The following is an 18,794-nucleotide window of genomic DNA, read 5'->3' as shown; positions in this document are numbered from 1 at the left end:
CACGTGGGAAGAGCTGCTCCCCAGATCTCTGCCATGCAGAGCTGTGCTCGGCCCCACGAGGACCCAGCAATTGGGGAAAACCCTTAATTGAAGACACTAGTGGGTTCCCTGCCCACACTCACACTACTTTATAAGTGTAAAGACTCCTACACATAGCCTTAAGAGTTTCCAGAAATATTAAAGTACGAAGCGTTATTCAATACAGCCATCCACAGTACACACGTAGACGACCGTGAACGGCCCCTCCGTCATCGGGCCTCAGTTCTTTGTTCAGTTTTCAGTCTGTACGTGTAATTTTTAGTGTCGTTTGTATTTTATAGACTGAAAAATGCTATTTTTTAACAATTCAACAAGACATGACAATTTTGATTGGAATTTTGGGGTCCTAATTTATCCTAGTTACAGTCAAGGTAGAGCTTGACTGTAACTCTTTGAAAACGTTGAAAGTTACCGATGACAAAATGTTTGAGTAAACTTCAGTTGTTGATTGGCTGCTTCTCATCATTTCCGTCCGTTCAGGTTGAGGCCAGCTCATGTTTCTGTGGCCTTCTCCCGCCGGGCCTCCGAGAGGCTTTGGCAGGGTTTCCTCTTCCTTCTGCTCCACAGGAGTCCTAAGACTGGGTCATTGATAAGGAGCAGAGGCTTTGGAGTTCTGGAGCCTGAGAAATCCAAGATCCAGAGACCCCCACGAGGCGAGGCTTCTGACCACATCCTCCCGGCAGTAGGCAGGGTAGGAGAGGGGGATGTGGGCACTCCCAGGACAGTCCACCTGCTCCCACCTGAACAGACTGCGTTCATTCATGACCCTTGCCTCCAAAAGGCCCGCCCCACTGCTTACATTAGGGATCAAGATTCCAACACAAACCCTAGGGGACATGTTCATGTAGCAGAGTCCAGCGACCTTAATTTTCATTAAGTGTAGTGATTTAGGTTGACTTCCATTTACACAGCATTCTGTGATCCCTTCTCGCTATGAGTGAATGAAACCTTTGGGAGACTGGCTTGTCAGTATGTACCAGAATGCCCTTTGACCTGGGGGTTCTCGTGCTAGAAATTCACTGAGACTGTTCACAAGGATATTCTGAATTTTAAAAAATAAGGCAGTAGCAAATGGTGTGAATAAATCTTGCTGTGTTAACTGCAGCTGGTTAAGAAGATGACAGGAAAAGAACCCAGGTTATTAACAAAAGGTTACAGCCTCCCTGGTGTGAGCCAGTCAATGCAAGTGTGACTGAAGGCGACTGTGTGCATGGGGAGCACGTACAAAGAGCAGGCGTCAACATGCCAACGGTGGCCGACTCGGGCAGCGGTGGGGGGTGATCTTTGTCTAACCTCAAAAAATTGTTTACAGTGAACTATTAGTTTTACCAAAGCTGGGAAACCAAATACATAAAAAACAATCTCTTTCAGCAAAATCTCAGCTTGGTTGCTTTACCACACAGCATGTAAATCTGTGCTACAGAGGAACAGAAAAGAACATTCACTGTTGGTAACAGCAAACCTTCCATTCATCAGCAGGACTGTCAGCATCTGTGCAGAACACTGTGCAGAAGGACATTAGGGAAGGTCAGTTAACAGTTAGTCAGTGGCAGGTACCCAGAATGCTTAGAAAGTGGAGACAGGATTTTGATTGCGTGCATACCTTAGTGCGCTTCCACATACACATATACACATATATGATCTTGATACTTTAAGGTAATATTAATTTCTTACTTGTAATTTCTAAACATGCTTCAAAAGCCTTTACGTTCAATATATTCTAAACATTCAGAAAAGATTCAAGAATACTACAGAGTTTCGTGTATTTTGGGATTCTAGCCTAACTGCAGTCTGACCCGTTCATTCACACGTGGAGCATCTGAGCTGAAAGAACGTTCCTTCAGAACGTCTGTACGTGGTCTCTGCAGCGCTGACTTCATAGCAATTGGACATTACAGGGTGGCCCACAGTATCCTGAGAAAAGCTCGAACAAGCACTGTAGCCTTTTCCAATCTGGCCTTGCCACATACACACCCCTTCTGCTCAGTTAGTTCCCTCAGGTGGTCACCAAGGTCCTCGTCATTTATACATTATTTATACGTGAACTCTACGTTCAGGCCTCCAGTGCACAGCAGATTGGCTTAGAGTTACCAAATACCATGGCAAAGACAATTTTTGGTAGTACTCAAGATATGTTTGCAGAACTTTAGACCAGCCAAGTATGGACAGTGGACCTTGTTCTAAAGTTAATTTTTATGCTTGTGTTCACTTTTACTTCCTTATATTTGGACAGATGTTTGTTGTGATTTTCAGTTTACATTAGAAATGACGTCCATGTCCTCACCCCTCCAACAGGAGGCCTGGGAAGGGGACGAGTTCATTTTCTCCAAGTTGCTTCCCCAGCACCAAGTGCACGCCAACTGCACGTTCCCCTCCTTCCACTCCACAGTCGGCTCTTTCTCCTCCCTGGAGGGTTTTATCTCCACACTTGGTCTCTCCCTTCTGCCACTCCTCCTGTCACAGGATAGCAGGGTACTACACACACTTCCAAAACCTGGTCTCTCGGTCCCAGCCAGCCACACTGTCACCTCCAGTTCCAGCAAGTCAAGTTCTGTCATCGCCACCTCACTCTTGCAGCTCACCCTCTTTTGTTCTCTTTTTAAAATGATCGACCTTGGACCTCAGGAGCACGTGGCATCCATCCTCTGCCACCTCTTCACTCTACCCTTGTGTCCTCTTGGCCAGTTTCCCCTGAAAGTCTGGAAAGACGAGGGAGGTGCCAGTTGCCCAGAACTGTCTTGCACCAACCCCAAGCAAGAAGGAACGCTGGAAGCGACTACAGAGAAGGCGGAGAAGAGGTGGTTGGGTTGGAGTGTGCGCTGGATGAAGCCAGCCGGGATGCGCGGTGGCCTGCACGTCCACTGCACGTTAGCGCCAATACCAGGTCTCCCTTCGACTTAAGAACGCCACACAGCTGATGAGAATGAGGCCACTACATAATGGCAACACTCCTGGGCTTTTAAAAATTCATAACAATTGGTTATTTGTGGAACAGTTGAACTGGCATGCCCTGGACAGGCAGCTGCTTTAGAGATTCCTGGGTTAGTGGTCAGACATATGCCGACAAGCGACTCAGAGGAGGAGTGTGATGGAAGCATTCTGAAGCCTGTGATAGGGATTCCATTTCTGCTACAAATAAGTAGTTCCGGTTGCATGAATTCCAGCAGACAGTAACTTTATGTGAACTCTAGAACAAATATTACAATATTCTTGATATGTTTACATATTTTGTTTCTGTATCTTAAAATATATGCATATATTTATGTTGGTGAGCATCCAAAGGCCCTGGAGAATGGACAAATGCAGGCAGATCCTGGAGATGGTTGCAAAACTGACGGGTGAATGGCGACTTTCTGCTTGTCACGGACTGCGAGCCAGTCCCAATCTGCACAACTGAAGGAAAATAAAACGGGAAAGCTACAGTTTTCCCATTTAAAAGAGTTCAAGAAAACATGGTGGAAAGTTTGGTGCTGAGGAAACAGTGGGAAGAAGAGAACCAGGAGGAGGAAGTCCCAAATTATGTGTACAAATGCCACCAGATGTCTGGCTAACACACACCTCAGCTAGAGAGCACGACAGACTCAAGAGAACCAAACCAACATGAAGAACCTAATTGAGATTTGAACTGCAGCACATGGGAAGGAGAGACGTTTCAGTCGGACCAGCTGGTTTAAGGTCAAATATAAGATCAAAAATCAGTACTCTTTGGAGAAATATAACAGAACCCAGATATCCTCAGCATATTAATCACAATTTCCAGATATGATCCAAAATTATTGACTTAGAAAAACATGACCATTATCAGGAAGGGAAAAAAAAAAATCAATGAAGATCAACCTTGAGACAATCCAGATGTTGGAATTAAGAGGCAAGTGAAAAGGTTTTCTTTCACTTGTGTTAAAAAGGACAGGAGAGAACCTTCCTCAAAAAGGAAATTGTCCACTTATGCCTTAGAACAGATCTTTAAAAGCTGCCATAACTGTGCTTTAAAATGTAAAGGAAAAGATAATGAGGAAAATATTACTAAGGAAATAGAAACTAGTGTCTCAAGAGGCTGAGGCAGGAGGATGACAATTCAAGACCAGTCTCAGCAACTGGCGAGGCCCCAAGCAACCTGAGACACCCAGTCTCTAAATAAAATATTAAAAAGGTCTGGGGATAGGGCTGTGGTTAAGCGTCCCTGAGTTCAATTCCCAGTCCAAAAAAAAAAAAAAAAAAAAAAAAATCTGCAGCCTCACCCTCTGATGCCATGCATAGTCCTCATTTCCACTAAACACTCTTGTCTTAATAAACTGCTCCCATTTAGCAAAACCCTGTTGGTGTTTCAACCTCACAATCCTAACTTCCCATTCTTTGATTTTCTGATTATACACTGTGACACATACTGCTTTCCAAAACACATACTTTTACTACCATCAACCAGACCACATCAATTTTAATCCTGCCTCAATAATGAATATATTTGATGAAATTACCAACTCTACTTTATTAAGTATTTATTTCATAGGGCTAGAGGAAGAATATGGGAGTTTGACAGATTTCCTTCCAATTTTGCAAGGTTCTGACCTCAAGTTTGATTAAAAAAAAAAAAAAAAACTACAGCAACCAAAAGACATCACATCAGCCCTGCCTGGAAGTGCAGAGAATTACAAGTCTTGACCAATTCGGGATTAAATAACTATGTCAGACACTTTCAAAGCGTTACTGTGAATCTTGTATTAGCACTGAAAATTTTAATTGTGAACTATGCAGTGGTATGTTATTGCAGTTAACAAAACCTTTCGGTCTGCAGTAGGAGAAAAATTCAAAAGAGCCAGAGGCTGAGGAAAGGCCAGAAGCCAAGTATATTCAAAATAGTGCTTTCGATTGCAGCACTAAGTGCACTCTGCATTTTAATTCCCGTTTGTTCCCTAGGGTATTTTCTGCAGGTTTCCTCTCCTTGATACGACTTTCAAATACTGTGTTTTCTACTTTTGATTCATTTAACAAACAGGTGCTGAACACACCTACCAAGTACTAATCAATATTAAGGTTGTGGAGATTCAGTAGCAAAGTCCCTGCCCTCAGGGACAAGCCTAGTAGACACGTCAATCATTACACTTTTGTAAAAAAAAGTCTAACCAAAATTTTATTCATTCTAAGGGCCATCTTTGAATGACAGCTGTAACTGTCAAATTTCTGAATGAAACCCTTACTTCAGCACTTACGGGAGTGCTCTGCTATGTGCTCCCGAGACCACTGGGACATGATGGTGAAATATTCCTGAGAATGTTTCCCCTTGAAAACTTCCTTGGATGATATTTTTTCACCAGCATGGATTCTGTGAAGTACAAGGTACAAACAAACGGAGTGCTCACCACACATCCCATTTCTAAGGTTTCTAATGAGACTAGTTGTGAAGACTGACTAAGACTTTACCACATGCATCCCATTCCCAAGGTTACTCTCAGGGGGTGGGGGACGTTCTGATGCAGTTCAACACTCGAGACTGACCAAACCAATTACCACACTCTCCATACCTGCATGGCTTCTCTCTTGTGTGAGCCTTCTAACAGATCAAGATCAGGCTCCACTTCGGGTCCTTCCCAGTCTTTGATTTCTATGGCATTTTTCCACTGTGGACTTTGTTGGTCTTTAACATGAACTGTGTCTGAAGCTCTTCCCACGCTCTTCACACTTGAAGGGTTTTTCTCTGCTGGGTCAACTGAGTTGATGCCAGCTGAAGCTCTTCCCATATTCATCCTTTCATGGCCTTTCCCCAGTGTGGACTCTCTGATGGGAATGAAGCTGTGAATTCTGAGTAAATCTCTTCCCACATGCCTCATATTTGAACTGTTTTTCTCCACTGCAGAGTCTCTGATGTTTCAAAAGACTCGAGTCCCAGATATAGCTTTTCCCACATTCCTTACAAGAATAGGGTCTTTTTCCTGTGTGGACCTGCACATGCCTGTCAAGACTGCACTTCTGGTTGTAGCACTTAGCACAGGTCTCACATCTGTATGGCTTTTCCCCAGTGTGGACTCTCTGATGGGAATGAAGATGTGAATTCTGAGTAAATCTCTTCCCACATGCCTCACACTTGAATGGTTTTTCTCCACTGTGGAGTCTCTGATGTTTCAAAAGAACAGAGGCCCAGTGAAAGCTCTTCCCACAATCTTCACAATTATAGGGTCTTTCTCCCATGTGGATCTGATGGGAATGAAAATGTGAATTCTTTGTAAAGCTCTTCCCACATTTTTCACATTGGAATGGTTTTTCTCCACTGTGGACTCGCTGATGTTTCAAAAGATAGGAGGACCATCTGAAGCTCTTCCCACATTCTTCACAATTATATGGTTTCTCTCCCGTGTGAACCATCTGATACTTATAAAGCTCTTGCCTATCAATGAAACTGTTCCCGCACTGCTTACATTCGTACTGCTTCTCTCCTGTATGGACCATGCAGTGTCTGTTTAGGACAGATCTCCGATGAAAGCTCTTACCACAGGTGTCACATCTGAATGGTTTCTCTCCTGTGTGCACCATGCGGTGCCATCTAAGTGTTGATCGGAAACCGAAGTTCTTACCACATAGATCACACTCGAACAGTTTTCCCCCAGTGTGGATTCTCTGATGTTCCTGCAGCTGTGAATCATGAATGAAGGCCTGCCCACATTCCTCAGAATTGTACGGTTTCTTTCCTGTTTTTAACGTGCAGTGAACACGGAGTACAGATCTACAACAGAAGCCTTCCCCACACTGCTCACATTTGAATGGTTTCTCTTCAGTGTGAACATTTTGATGAGTGTGCAGGCAGGAGGAGCTCTGATGGAATTCCTTTCCACACTCACACTTGGAGTGTTTCTCTCCCATGTGAATTCTCTGAAGAATACCAAGTGCTGAGCTGTATGAGAAGCTATTTACACAATCAAGACATCTGAGACTTCCCTCCTGAGTGTAAATGTTGAAGGTCCAAGTTGGAGACATCACTGAGGGGCTGTATACATTCATCACTGAGGTAAAGTTTCTTTCTTATGTCAACTAGAGAGAATCCTGGCCCATCCTGGCAGGGTGAATCATCGTGGCTGGGTAACTGAGAGGTGCTAATCCTTGACTCATGACCTAAGGTTGAATCGCTCACAATTTGTTCCCAAATTTGCTGGCAGGTCAGCGCTTCATATGTTCCTGCTTCTGGAACAGTCTCCACTTCAGTTTGGATCTGGCCTCCTATCAGGACAGAGAATTCAGAGATGCAGACAATGAAAGGTTCTGTTTAGAGTTTACAACATGAAAACAGGGTATGAGATTTTATTGAATACAGGTAATGTACAGGTAAATATTGTGTTTTCCATTGTGCCCCATGATATCTGGTTCGTATGAGACTAGAACACATCAAGTCTCAAACGTGACTTACAATTAAGAAGTAAAGACTTTAAAAAATGGTAATGTGAAAAAAAAAAATGATAAAGTGATACAAAGTTAACCAGTTAATATTGCTACTGAATTTTCTAGTCAGTCTAAAATCTTTTTAAAATTTTTTTAGTTGTCAATGGATCTTTTGTTCAATTTTATTTATTTATATATGGTGCTGAGTATTGAACCTAGGGCCTCACAAATGCCAGGCAAGCACTCTACCACTGAGTCACAACTCCAGCCCCCTAAAATCTTAAATTGTAAATTATGGGACTAAATCATGCATATAATGAAAAACAGGTCAACAAAAACATTAAGAAAAAGACATAACATGGTCAAATAATTATATTGTATATCCTCATGAAGCCAAGAAATAAACCTTACCAAAAGAGATTGACACTTTGTTCAGAAAGGTAATTGCTAGGTCTTTGTAATAGTAATTTTGAGAAGGATCTTTTTTTGGAGAGGCCTAGGGGATCATGGGTCACTCTGGATAATCAAACAATAGGATTTACTATTGTGACAGCCACACATTTGGGTGGGGTGTCCCCACGTAAAAAAAAGATGTGATTTATGATGGGGCTTTAGGTCACGTGGGATCAGCTGACCAGGATACTGAAATTAACCATATCAGAAATTATCAACCAGTCATAGTTACATAATGGAGCCTATGGAATGGAGCCTCAATACTTAATTGGAATACCAGGTCTCTGTACAATGTCATGCCTTAATCCTAGAAAAATAACCTGCCTGAACTCTATGGGGAGAGTATAAGGGAAAGTTCATACATGTATCATACATAGAAGTATCTCTGGACTCTGTGCTATAGGACTTTCCTGTAGGCAAAGAGTAGTACACATTTTTTCCTTATGAATTCTCTAACCATGAAAGTAAAACCACTCTAAGTTTTGATCCTTTCTACTTCAAATATAGCACTAGGCCCTCCATAAAAATACAGCAAAGTTCTATGAATTAGTGAATGTGAAGGTAGTACTGGGAAACTGCAAATTTTTAGTTGATATGAAGTGAGTGGCATTTGTATAAACCATCCCTCTGAACTTTGTAGTTGGTTAAACTCATCATAGTACTAAATATCAAATAACTGGGAGTATTCAGATCTTCAAAGTATTTCTGCAAAAGAATTTTATATAACATGTATACTTAATCTTATCTTTCCATGTTGACACAGATGATAACTTGGTTTTGTAAAATAATATAAAGACACAGACAAGCCGTGCATGATGGTGCACACCCACAATCCCAGCAACCCAGGAAGCTGAGGCAGGAGGATCTCAAATTCCAGGCCAGCCTCACCACCTTAGGGAGATCCTGTCTCAAAATAAATAGGAAGAGCTGGGGAAGTAGCTCAGTGGTAGAGCACCCCCACCGTCACTCCCTAGTAACACACACATGAAGGCACAAGCAGCAGGGGGTGGGGTGTGCAGACATATCACAGTTGCGACAGGAATCTGAAATCCCACATAGACAGGTATATAAAGGGTGATGCTCCTAAAGAAACAATACGAAAGGTGCCAAGAATTACCTGGGGTGAAACAGAGCTTGTGGGACTATGCCCTGGTTGGTTCCGCCAGCAGCTAACCGACTCTTTCAAAACAGCGTAGAGCATTTAGGAGGGTACTAGGCCATTTTCAAAATGAAGACTACAAAGCTTTAGGGAGCGATGAAATCAATTTAACCTCATAGTAACCTTACTTAGAATAAAGAACTACAACAGAACCTATCAGAGCTCTGTGACAAGCAGGAAAGGTGTTATTACATGAAATGCCTTCTGAAGTCACCCAGGGAGAGCTACGTACGTGGAAAATGTCCAACCTGGTTACGGCGAGAGACCTATTCCTCATGTTCATAAAACACTAAAAACTTTGGTCAGGATGATACCAAGACCTGAATTAAGCGTTTCAAATTCAAAGTTAACTTCCAGTGCCGACAATATTGACGGGTAAGTATATAACTACTGAGACACACTGGAACACTGATATATTCAATATATTGTCACTTAGAAATAGGTGTTTTGTGGTAGAAGGAAGAATTTCTTTCAAGAAGTTTATGTTTTGAGGGGGCCGTTTCCAATTCCTTCCAGGTTATAAAGTTCACCAGTTCAAAATACAGTGCTAGGTCTCTATAAAGTAAAGGAAATATTGTGTGAACTCTATAGTCTTTCATATTTTAACAACTAAATTTGTATAAAATAAAGATGCAAATATATACACCATGTATTTAAACAAAGATGACCAGAAATATAGGGAGCGTTCAGCCAAGTGCCTCTTCTCACTTTCCTGCAGAAGGCAGGTGAAACCTGGGAGCAGTGATGGACTTTTGACTTTGAAGACAAAGGGGCTGTGGAGAGAGAAATCTTTCAAAGAGAAAGGTAGCCAGAAAGCCGGTTGTGGTCTGAGGCCTCAGGAAATCAAGACATCTTTTCTGTTACATGGGGGAGCTGCCTCACAGTGGATATCAGGAAGGATTTCTTCCCAGAAACGAACTACAGGAGGCTCCAGGAAAGCCACAGTGAAGACATGTTACTCAGTGTGGTCACCAAAAGAATGCCAAGAAGCTTCCCTGGGAAGTAGGTCCTGGGCTGATGGGGCCCTGGGCTTTACTGCTGCCGCCCAGCATCTTGAGAGAGTAAAACAGATGGAAGAGTCTAGTTCAAGAACTCACATTTGCTTGCTTCATACCTGAATTCCCTTCTCTTTGGGTTGCTGTCTTCACCGTCCAAAACTTATCTTTCCTTATGGAGTGGAATGTGTCTTCTTGGAATGGCTGGTGCCCTGGGAACGTACAAAGACACAGGCTTACCATACGCTAGCTAAAAGCTAGATAAAATTTACTAGGAATTGAGGTTCTCATTGCATACTCAACTCGAACACCCAAAGATACAAAACCACTCCTGGGAGCTGACATACCATCAGAAAGGGGCACTAAACTCACCGATTAAGAGCACGTTCCTTAAGTTCTCCAGCATCACATCTCGGTACAGCTTCCTCTGGGCAGAATCCAGCAGCTCCAGCTCCTCCTCACTGAAGACAGCCACGTCCTTAAATGTCACCATCTCCTACAACATCAAACACACATGACCTCAATCTTCTCAGTGTTTACTGGGAGGCACAGAGGATGGGTGGTGGGAAGCTGTTCTGGATTTTGAACTTGGTCAACTCACTCCATCTGTACCCCCACAATGACACAGATTTCCCTGTGCCTCACCAGAAGTGTGTTGATGACAAAGTCCCATAACTACTTCATGCACTCGAGAGGACTACTCACAAATAACCCTCTAGGGTGCCACTGTGCACAGTTTTGCTGTTGAAGCAACACTTGAACACAAAGGACCCAGGCATGGGGACCACAGAATGCAGCTCTTCCTGGGCGAAAACCTCCAAGGACACTTGTGTGGAACAGCAGTGAGAGCCTATGTGCAATTTTTGGATGCTCTTTCCACGAAACAGCTACCAAGGTACATGCACAAATGACCTTTCAAAACTGTCACATATGCTGAGGACAGAAACAAAATGTATGTTGTTTTCAGAATTTATTTTTGGGGAAAAGGCTATATGTAGGAAAGTTGTCACTGTAGTGTTGCTTAAAAAGATCAAATGCCTAAATCTGCTAAATGTCTCTAAGTGAAAGGGAGTTAAAAATGAAAAGGGACATCAGCTCACTGGGAATACGATGCGACAACGCAACCGTGAAAGACCATCACGTAAATGACGTAACTGTGAAAGACTATCATGTAACATCATGAACATTATATAACAATGTATAAAGCAGCACAATTAAACTGCACAGCAGCAACTTGGGAGGCTGAGACAGGAAGATAGCAAACTCCAGGCCAGCCTTAGCAATTTAGTGAGATCCTAAATAAAAAGTCGAGTGGGGGATGTAGCTCAGTGGTGGAGTGTCCTTGGGTTCAATCCCCAGTATCAGAAAAGGAAAAAAAGCCCAATGTAAAATCAGATGTATTTCATCAATAGGCATACAGTTATAAATGCATATGGGAAGAGTATAAAAAGACCAAAATGATCAATATGTGAGCAGGGAAGTACCAAGTGCAATCCTCTCCTTGTCTAGTTTTTCTGCTCCACTAGTACATAGAAAAGGAGACAGCCGTTAAGTGAGACAAGCCAATCTCAAAAATCCAAAAGAGGAATGATCTCACTGATAAGCGGATGATGACACGTAATGGGGGTGGGAGGGGGGCAAGAATGGAGGAGGGAGGGACTGTATAGAGGGAAAAGAGGGGTGGGAGGGGTGGGGGGGAAGGAAAAAAATAACGGAATGAATCAAACATCGTTACTCTATGTAAATGTATGAATATGCAAATGGTATGCTGTTACTCCATGTACAAACAGAAACAACGTGTATCCCATTTGTTTACAGTAAAAATAAATTTTTTAAAAAACTGAAAAAAAAAAAAAAGAAGAAAAGGAAACAACCCTACACAAGGTCAACTCAGAATGGACAAAGGAAGCCTGTGGCAGGCAAACATCTTCAAATCTCCATCCTTCTGAGTCTTCCCAAGGAGGGAGAAAACCTGACAATCGAGTAGTGAGATGGAATTTTAACAGTGAGAAAGACAAGCCTTACTTACCTTGAATGTGGTCATCTTCCCTCCTTCTGGGAATATGCAGAGTCCTAAGGCATGCAGATCCCAGCAAAGCAGAACCATGCCTAGAAAGTGCCACAAGAGGCAGAAAGCAAGACGTGAAAGGGTGGCCAGGGATGCCGCTCACCAACATGGACCCGTACAGTGAATCAGCACCCGCGTGCTCTTGGCAGCAAAAATTGAAAACAATCAAAATGCTCTCCTGTGTGTAAACAGGTAAACAGGTCAGGGCATATCCACACAAGGGCATGTTATTCAGAAATCAAAAAGGATGAAGTAGTGACATATATGACACAATGAACCCGGAGGACATTATGCTAAACAAAAGAAGCCAGCCATGAAGGAGCACTTATGGTCTGAGTCCATACCTATGAAATGTCCAGAGGGCGAGTGGATATATAGACAAGGCAGGCTAGTGGTTGCTGCAGATTTGGGGTGAGAGTGAGGCCTAACTGTAAGCAGGCATATGGCACCTCAGGATTTTTGTTGATGAGGATCAATAAAACAGGCAAAATGTAAACAATAGGTAAGTTTTCCCAATATATGAGAACTGCCTTTACTGTTTTTCACAAAATTTCTATAGATTTGAAACGATATAAAATTTCTTAATTAGTAAAGTCATAAGAGTAATAAGAAAAAGAATGAAATGAGTAAAGATGAGCATGAAAAAAATGGTAGTTCACTAGTTTATTCTCTTGAAGACATTTGGAAAATTCCACATAAAACAGAAACAGGAAAATATGAAGCATGATAAAAATTTTGTAAATTTTTCATACATAAATGTACAAATGCACACAAAGAACCACTAAAAAGAAAAGAAGTTACTATCTTTACATGCTGGACTCATGGGCAATCAAAACCTTTTTCTTCTACTGGGCATGGTGGTGAACATGGCAGGAGGATGGCAAGTTCAAAGCCAGCCATGGCAATTTAGCCAGGCCTTAATTAACTTAGCCAGATGTGTCTCAACATAAAAAATAAAACAGGCTGGGATTTGGTACAATCCCAGGTACCAAAAAAGGGGATAAAAACAAAATCAACAATAACAACAACAAAAAACATTTTTCTCTACAACAATATAATTCCATAAGAGTATTAAATACTTGGAATACACACAGTAAAATAAGGATGTTATTAAAAATTCATGGAAAAGTCCACGATCCTTTGTCTCAATGTCTCCACCATCAAGTCCTAACTTTCTCTACATAATTCCAGTAACTTCTATGGTCAATGAGAATGTATCCAAGAGGTATGAACTCAGACTGCAGACCAGGCCTACCTAGGTTCCAACCCTAATTTCCACTCTTCCTGGATGAATGACTTTGATCAAATAACATTCTCCCTGCCCTAAAGTCTCCTCGAATTTAAGATAAAAATAAATAAATAAATAAATAAATAAAAATAAAAACCTGTACCTTTCTACAGAACCGCAGGGTAGTGTAAATGTATTTGTCTAGAGTCCTAAAAACGAAGCTGACAAATAAGGCTGAATTATGGTCAGAAGTCAGGCCAGAGTGCATGTCCTGTAATAGACTCCCACATCCCACATCCCTGTTTAAAAAAAAAAAAAAAGTCAAGGCGCACTCACGGGAGCGGTGCTGCCAGCAGTTAAGGAGTCTCCACCTCCACCTCCACTTAGTCAGCCTGGGGAGAAACAGAATGCTGTTAAACACCGTGAAGAGCTCAATCACCGCCTCCCTCTGCTCAAGCTGCAGACAACCTCACCCCTCCTAAAAGGGAAGAAAGTGGCGCCCAGAAGTCACCCGTCCTGCAAGCATCCCTGAGAAGAGCCAGCACACCTGCACTGGTGCTCTGACCCAACCCAGGTCTCCCGACCGCTCAGTGGGAAATAAATACTATCTAGAAAAAGCACCATTCGCCCGGCCTTAGGTCTTGCTTTGCACGACCTTTCGATTCCCAAACAAGGACGTTAGCATGGTACATTTTTCAAGACCGACGATGAGACCCACGGAGGTCGAGTAACAACCCAACGTCGGCCACCCGGGAAGTGACCAAGCGCGACAGGTGGACGGGGGCGGGTTAGGCGAGCCAAGCACCCCGGAAACCCTCAGGCCAGGCGACAGGCGACCTGGCCAGGTCACGAACCCGGGGACTGCACCCGACTGCCCCAAAAGCGAGCCGGCTCCGCCTGGGGAAACGGAAACTGCTGCCCTCGCCGCTCCAAACCTCCGCTCTCCGCAGAGGCTTCCTTTCCCCTAAACCGAAGGCTGGGTCACTGAGGTGCCGGCGTGGGTCCAGGAAATTCGGAAGGGTTCTCAAGACCCAAGAAACGGACTTGAACCACCACAGAGAAAAAGAGATGGGAAATTCCCACTCACGGAGCGGAAGCGTCTCTAACTCAGACCACCTTCAGAATACAAGTCCCAGAAGTCCCGGCAACCGCCTTCCACGCAGAGACGCCCGCGACCCGACCCAGCGCCTGGACTACATTTCCCAGAACTCCCGGACAAGCCTGTTCGAGGTAAGCGGGAGCGACTCCACAGAGCCTCTGGACTACATTTCCCAGAAGACTTTGCAAGAAGGGTTTGCTCCTCACAGAGCTGCGCTGCACGCTGCACGCTGCACGGCTGCTCCTGGCTTCTAGGTGGTAAGGCCTCAAGTTTACTGGAGTCCTCAAAATCCCATAGACAGGACTTCCTGAAGTGTGAACACCCTCAAGCTTGGCAGGGGGTTGTTGGAATAGACGAGATACAATCTTCAAGAAATTCACAGGGAGTAACTGGGGAGAATGAAAAACTAATGTAATCTGATGTTGTGAGGCCAAAGCATAATTTACAGAATGGGTGAGGGAGAATGGTATCTAAATGTAGCTTAAACGTATATTTTCTATGTTGTAAATGAAAGAGGACACCTTTTTGTTTTTAAGGGTATTATATTTTGGTAAATTATCCAAATCTTTTGCCCACATCTGTTAAATTTTTCTGTCTTTTCCCCTTATCATTTAAGTGTTATGAATTTCATGATTCCTTTTTCTTGCTAATATTTTCCACCAGTTTATTTTCTTTTTTGACTTTTTGGGTTTTTTTGTTTTTTTGGGTTTTTTTGCCATGGAAAATTTAAAATTTTTTTGTCGTTGTAGGTGGACAGGCTACCTTTGCTTATTTTTATGTGCTTAGGTTGGAACCCAGTGCCTCACCTATGCTAGGCAAATGTTCTACCACTGAGCTATAGCCTCAGCCCACCATGGAAAATATTTTTAACATAATGTTTAAACACTTTTGACGGCCTGGAGATATAGCTCAAGCACAGCTTGCTTGCCTAGCACATGCCAGGCCCCTGGGGTCAATCCCCACTACAAAATAAATATAGAAAAATATTTTTAGTGTGTAATTCACAATATTAGCCATTTTTTAAGTGTACATCCGGTACATTCACAAGGTTGTGAAAGCCACACTTTGTGTTCTACAACATTTCCTGAGGAGTTGGAACCATCAGCCCAACTCACCCCTGTCATCTTCCAAGGGGCAGAGGGAGCTCAGTCTGAGGGTCAATGTCATCAACCACCCATATTTAGTGAAGTTTCCATAAAAACCCCTTTGACAGAGTTCAAAGAGCTTCCAAGTTGATGAATACAATACACCTTAATAGGTGCTGGGAGGGTGATGCACCTGGAGGGGGCGTGGAAACTGCACTGCCTCCCAGGCTCCCAAATACCTCACCTTATGCACCTCTTCCATGTACCTGTTGTAATAGATTCACAATAGAAAATAAACTGGTTTCCTCAGTTCTGCAAATCATTCTAAAGAAAGTCTTGCATCCAAGGAGAGCGCTACTTGGACAGAACTGGGAGAGGCCTGGAACTTCAAAACTGGAATCTCAGTTGGGGACAGGCTCATGGGACTGAACCTTTAATCTGTGCGATCTGGTGTTAATCAGGTACCTAGTGTCAGAAACTAAATGAATCATTAGACACCCAGGTGATGTCAGAGTTGGAGAAGTGCTATAGAAAACCCCCACACATTTGGTGTTGGAAGTGTTGGGAAGAAAGACTGCAGAATCCAATACCAGCTCCTTTTTTTTTTTTTTTTTTCTTTTTAAATTGTTTTTAGATGTTGATAGACCTTTATTTTATTCATTTATTTATATGCAGTGCTGAGAATCGAACCCAGTGCCTCACACATGCTAGGCAAGCGCTCTACCACTGAGCCACAACCCCAGTCCCAATACCAGCTCCTTTAAAAATGATTATACTAGTGCCATCAAGGAGTGTCATTCCCTATTAAATTTATGAACACCTCATGTTGTCAGAGCAAAGAAGGCTTGAAGGAATTAGGTGCTGTTTTTAAAAAAATATTTTTAAATAGAATATTAAAAATTAAAAAGAATATTTTCTTCTTTTCTGCTTCCAGTTGCCCTATTTGGCCCACCCTTAACATGAATAAAAATGAATGCCTATAACAATCATAATCTCAATATACTCTATCCCCAGATAAGGCCCCTACACCAAATATTATTGAGATTACTTCAAGCCAAATATTTTATACTGTCCAATTTCTCCATCACAGCCACAATTTACATTTATCGGAGGGATCCCAATGTACAAATACTTTTTTTTTTAAACCCATAGGCTATTTCTGTAACCTTCCACTGTTAAAACTTTATGGAGATAAGACAACCAAGGGCCTGTCTATCCCCACACGCTCAGCTATGGAATTAGTGATGATACTGTACTAAAGGGAGAAACTTATGAAGCTGTCACATGACGTTAGAAATGTTGATTAGACTTTGACCTTGGTTGAACTACTGTGACTCATAAGGTCCAACGTTCAATCTCTATCAAAATTTGGTCCATGAAAAGCAACTGTATGCTGTATCGCGTCAAGCAATGGGTATTGGCTCTCTTTGCTTGGACATCTCTCAAACAAGCCTAATACCTACTCTTCCCATTTGTTTTTTGATGGAAACAATCTCCTTCCTGTGTTTCCTGCCTTCTTCACAATCCTGACAGGGTTCCCCTGCCATTCACAAGTTCATGTGCCCTGCAACCATCTTTTTTAAACTTTCTGATGGGAGAACATCCCCTGCAGAATATGAGTACTGACTATTTCTGTTCTGGACCCCATTCCTCATTTCTGATCATTCCAAGGGGCTACTGTCATGATTTGTGAAATGCAAGCCTAACCATGGAGAGCTTTTTCTCCATGTCACAGTGCAGTTTTAGGAACAGGCATACAGATTGGCAGGGAAAAAAGTAAAATCTTAGTTTTCACAGATAACACAATTATCTACCCAGAAAGTCCCAAGGGCCAGGCATAGTGGTGCATGCCTATAATACCAGTGGCTCTGGAGGCTGAGGCTGGAGAATCACAAATCAAGACCAACCTCAGTAACTTAGCTATGCCCAAAGCAACTTAATGAGACCATTTTTTCTAAGAAAAAGGGGTGAGGATGCAACTCATTGGTTCAGCACCCCTGGAATCAGTCCCCGGAACAAGAACAAAAATGAACAAAAAACCAAAACACCCAAAGAAATGAAAAGCATTGTAAATGAAATAAATGCAATATATAACTGGAATAGAATTAAAATGACAAGAAGAATCCATAAACTTGAAGATGACCTAGACAAAATGAAGTGATCCTTGAAAGACATGCATACAAGGTAAATTAATCTCACTAGGTCTATGTCCTAAAGAAATTCAAACAAAAAGAAAAATGCACCAAGACCAGATAATTTCACTGCAAGAGTCTACCAAAAGCTTAAGGAAGACATTAAATCGATTATCTATACTACCTTGCCATAAAAGGAAACAGAGGGAACATTCTATGTGACTAACAAACCAGATAATTTTAAGAAACCTACAGATTAAGATCTCCAATGAACAAAGATGTAAAAATTATCAACAAAGTGTTAGCAAATTGAATCCAATTATGGATAAAGAGAATTATACTCTATAGCTAAGGGGGATTTATTTCAGGTATGAAAGGGTTGTTCAGTGTTTGAATACTAATTCCTGTACTCCATCACATGAACAGGCAAATGAAGAAACGTCACAGGATTGGAGAAATAGATCTGGAAAAAGAAGCAGTGAGTCAGGTATGGCGGCACATGCCTATATGCTAGCTACTGAGGAGGCCGAGACAGGGAGATCACAAATTGGAGGGTAGCCTGGGCAACTAGGTCCTATCTCAAAAAGTAAAATGAACTGGAGATGTAGTTCAGTGGTAGAGTGCTTGCCTAGCATGCATGAGGCCCTGGGTTCAATCCCTAGTAATACTCAGAGATCGAAGATGGCAGACTAGAGGGAGGCTGCGTTCCTTGTCACCCTGGGTTTCAAGCAGAGGAAATCTGTTTCCCTGTGAGGCAGTCTTTGCTGCTTATTGACTCCCTGCTGTTTATCCCACTTGCCCACTGTGATCACCTGCAGTCTGCCAGCATATCGACTAGTTTTTGAGTGCAGATTGCTGGCTGCCACCTATCATCTGCCATTTGCCTGCTTCTTGCCGGCCCATCGTCTGCCTTTCACCTACTCATCACCCACCGCCCGAGGTCCTCCTGCCAATCATCCACCAGTAGCCTGCAGACCGACCACAAACCACAAGTCGATCACCAGATACCTGCGATTGCCTGGAAGTCCACTGTCACAGTACTCGCAGGTTTGGTTACACATGGCTGCCGCCACTTTGAGACAAGAGCCAGGACCTGCAGGACTCCCAACCAGACTGCCCAAGCCCTGCCTCCAGGTCCCCTCAACCAGACCAACCACACTCCACCTCCAGG

General features: G+C 42.8%; 1 protein-coding gene across 1 annotated transcript; it reads right to left on the bottom strand.

The window, feature by feature from the left end:
* Positions 1-4,765: 4,765 nt before the first annotated feature.
* Positions 4,766-13,774, bottom strand: LOC306648691 (uncharacterized protein). The gene is made up of 6 exons (XM_079118958.1): positions 13,644-13,774; positions 12,041-12,120; positions 10,384-10,507; positions 10,131-10,223; positions 7,160-7,245; positions 4,766-6,900 (listed from the first exon to the last, which is right to left on the bottom strand). Exons 2-6 carry the CDS (start codon positions 12,116-12,118, stop codon positions 5,785-5,787), a joined length of 1,497 nt encoding a protein of 498 aa, XP_078975084.1. The 5' UTR covers positions 12,119-12,120; positions 13,644-13,774; the 3' UTR covers positions 4,766-5,784.
* Positions 13,775-18,794: the final 5,020 nt, after the last annotated feature.

Source organism: Sciurus vulgaris (assembly GCF_902686455.1).
Source record: "Sciurus vulgaris genome assembly, chromosome: 17".
In the NCBI taxonomy this organism is placed as follows: Eukaryota; Metazoa; Chordata; class Mammalia; order Rodentia; family Sciuridae; genus Sciurus; species Sciurus vulgaris.
The sequence above is the reverse complement of the archived record's forward strand: the minus strand, read 5'-3'. Positions and strand labels throughout refer to the sequence as shown.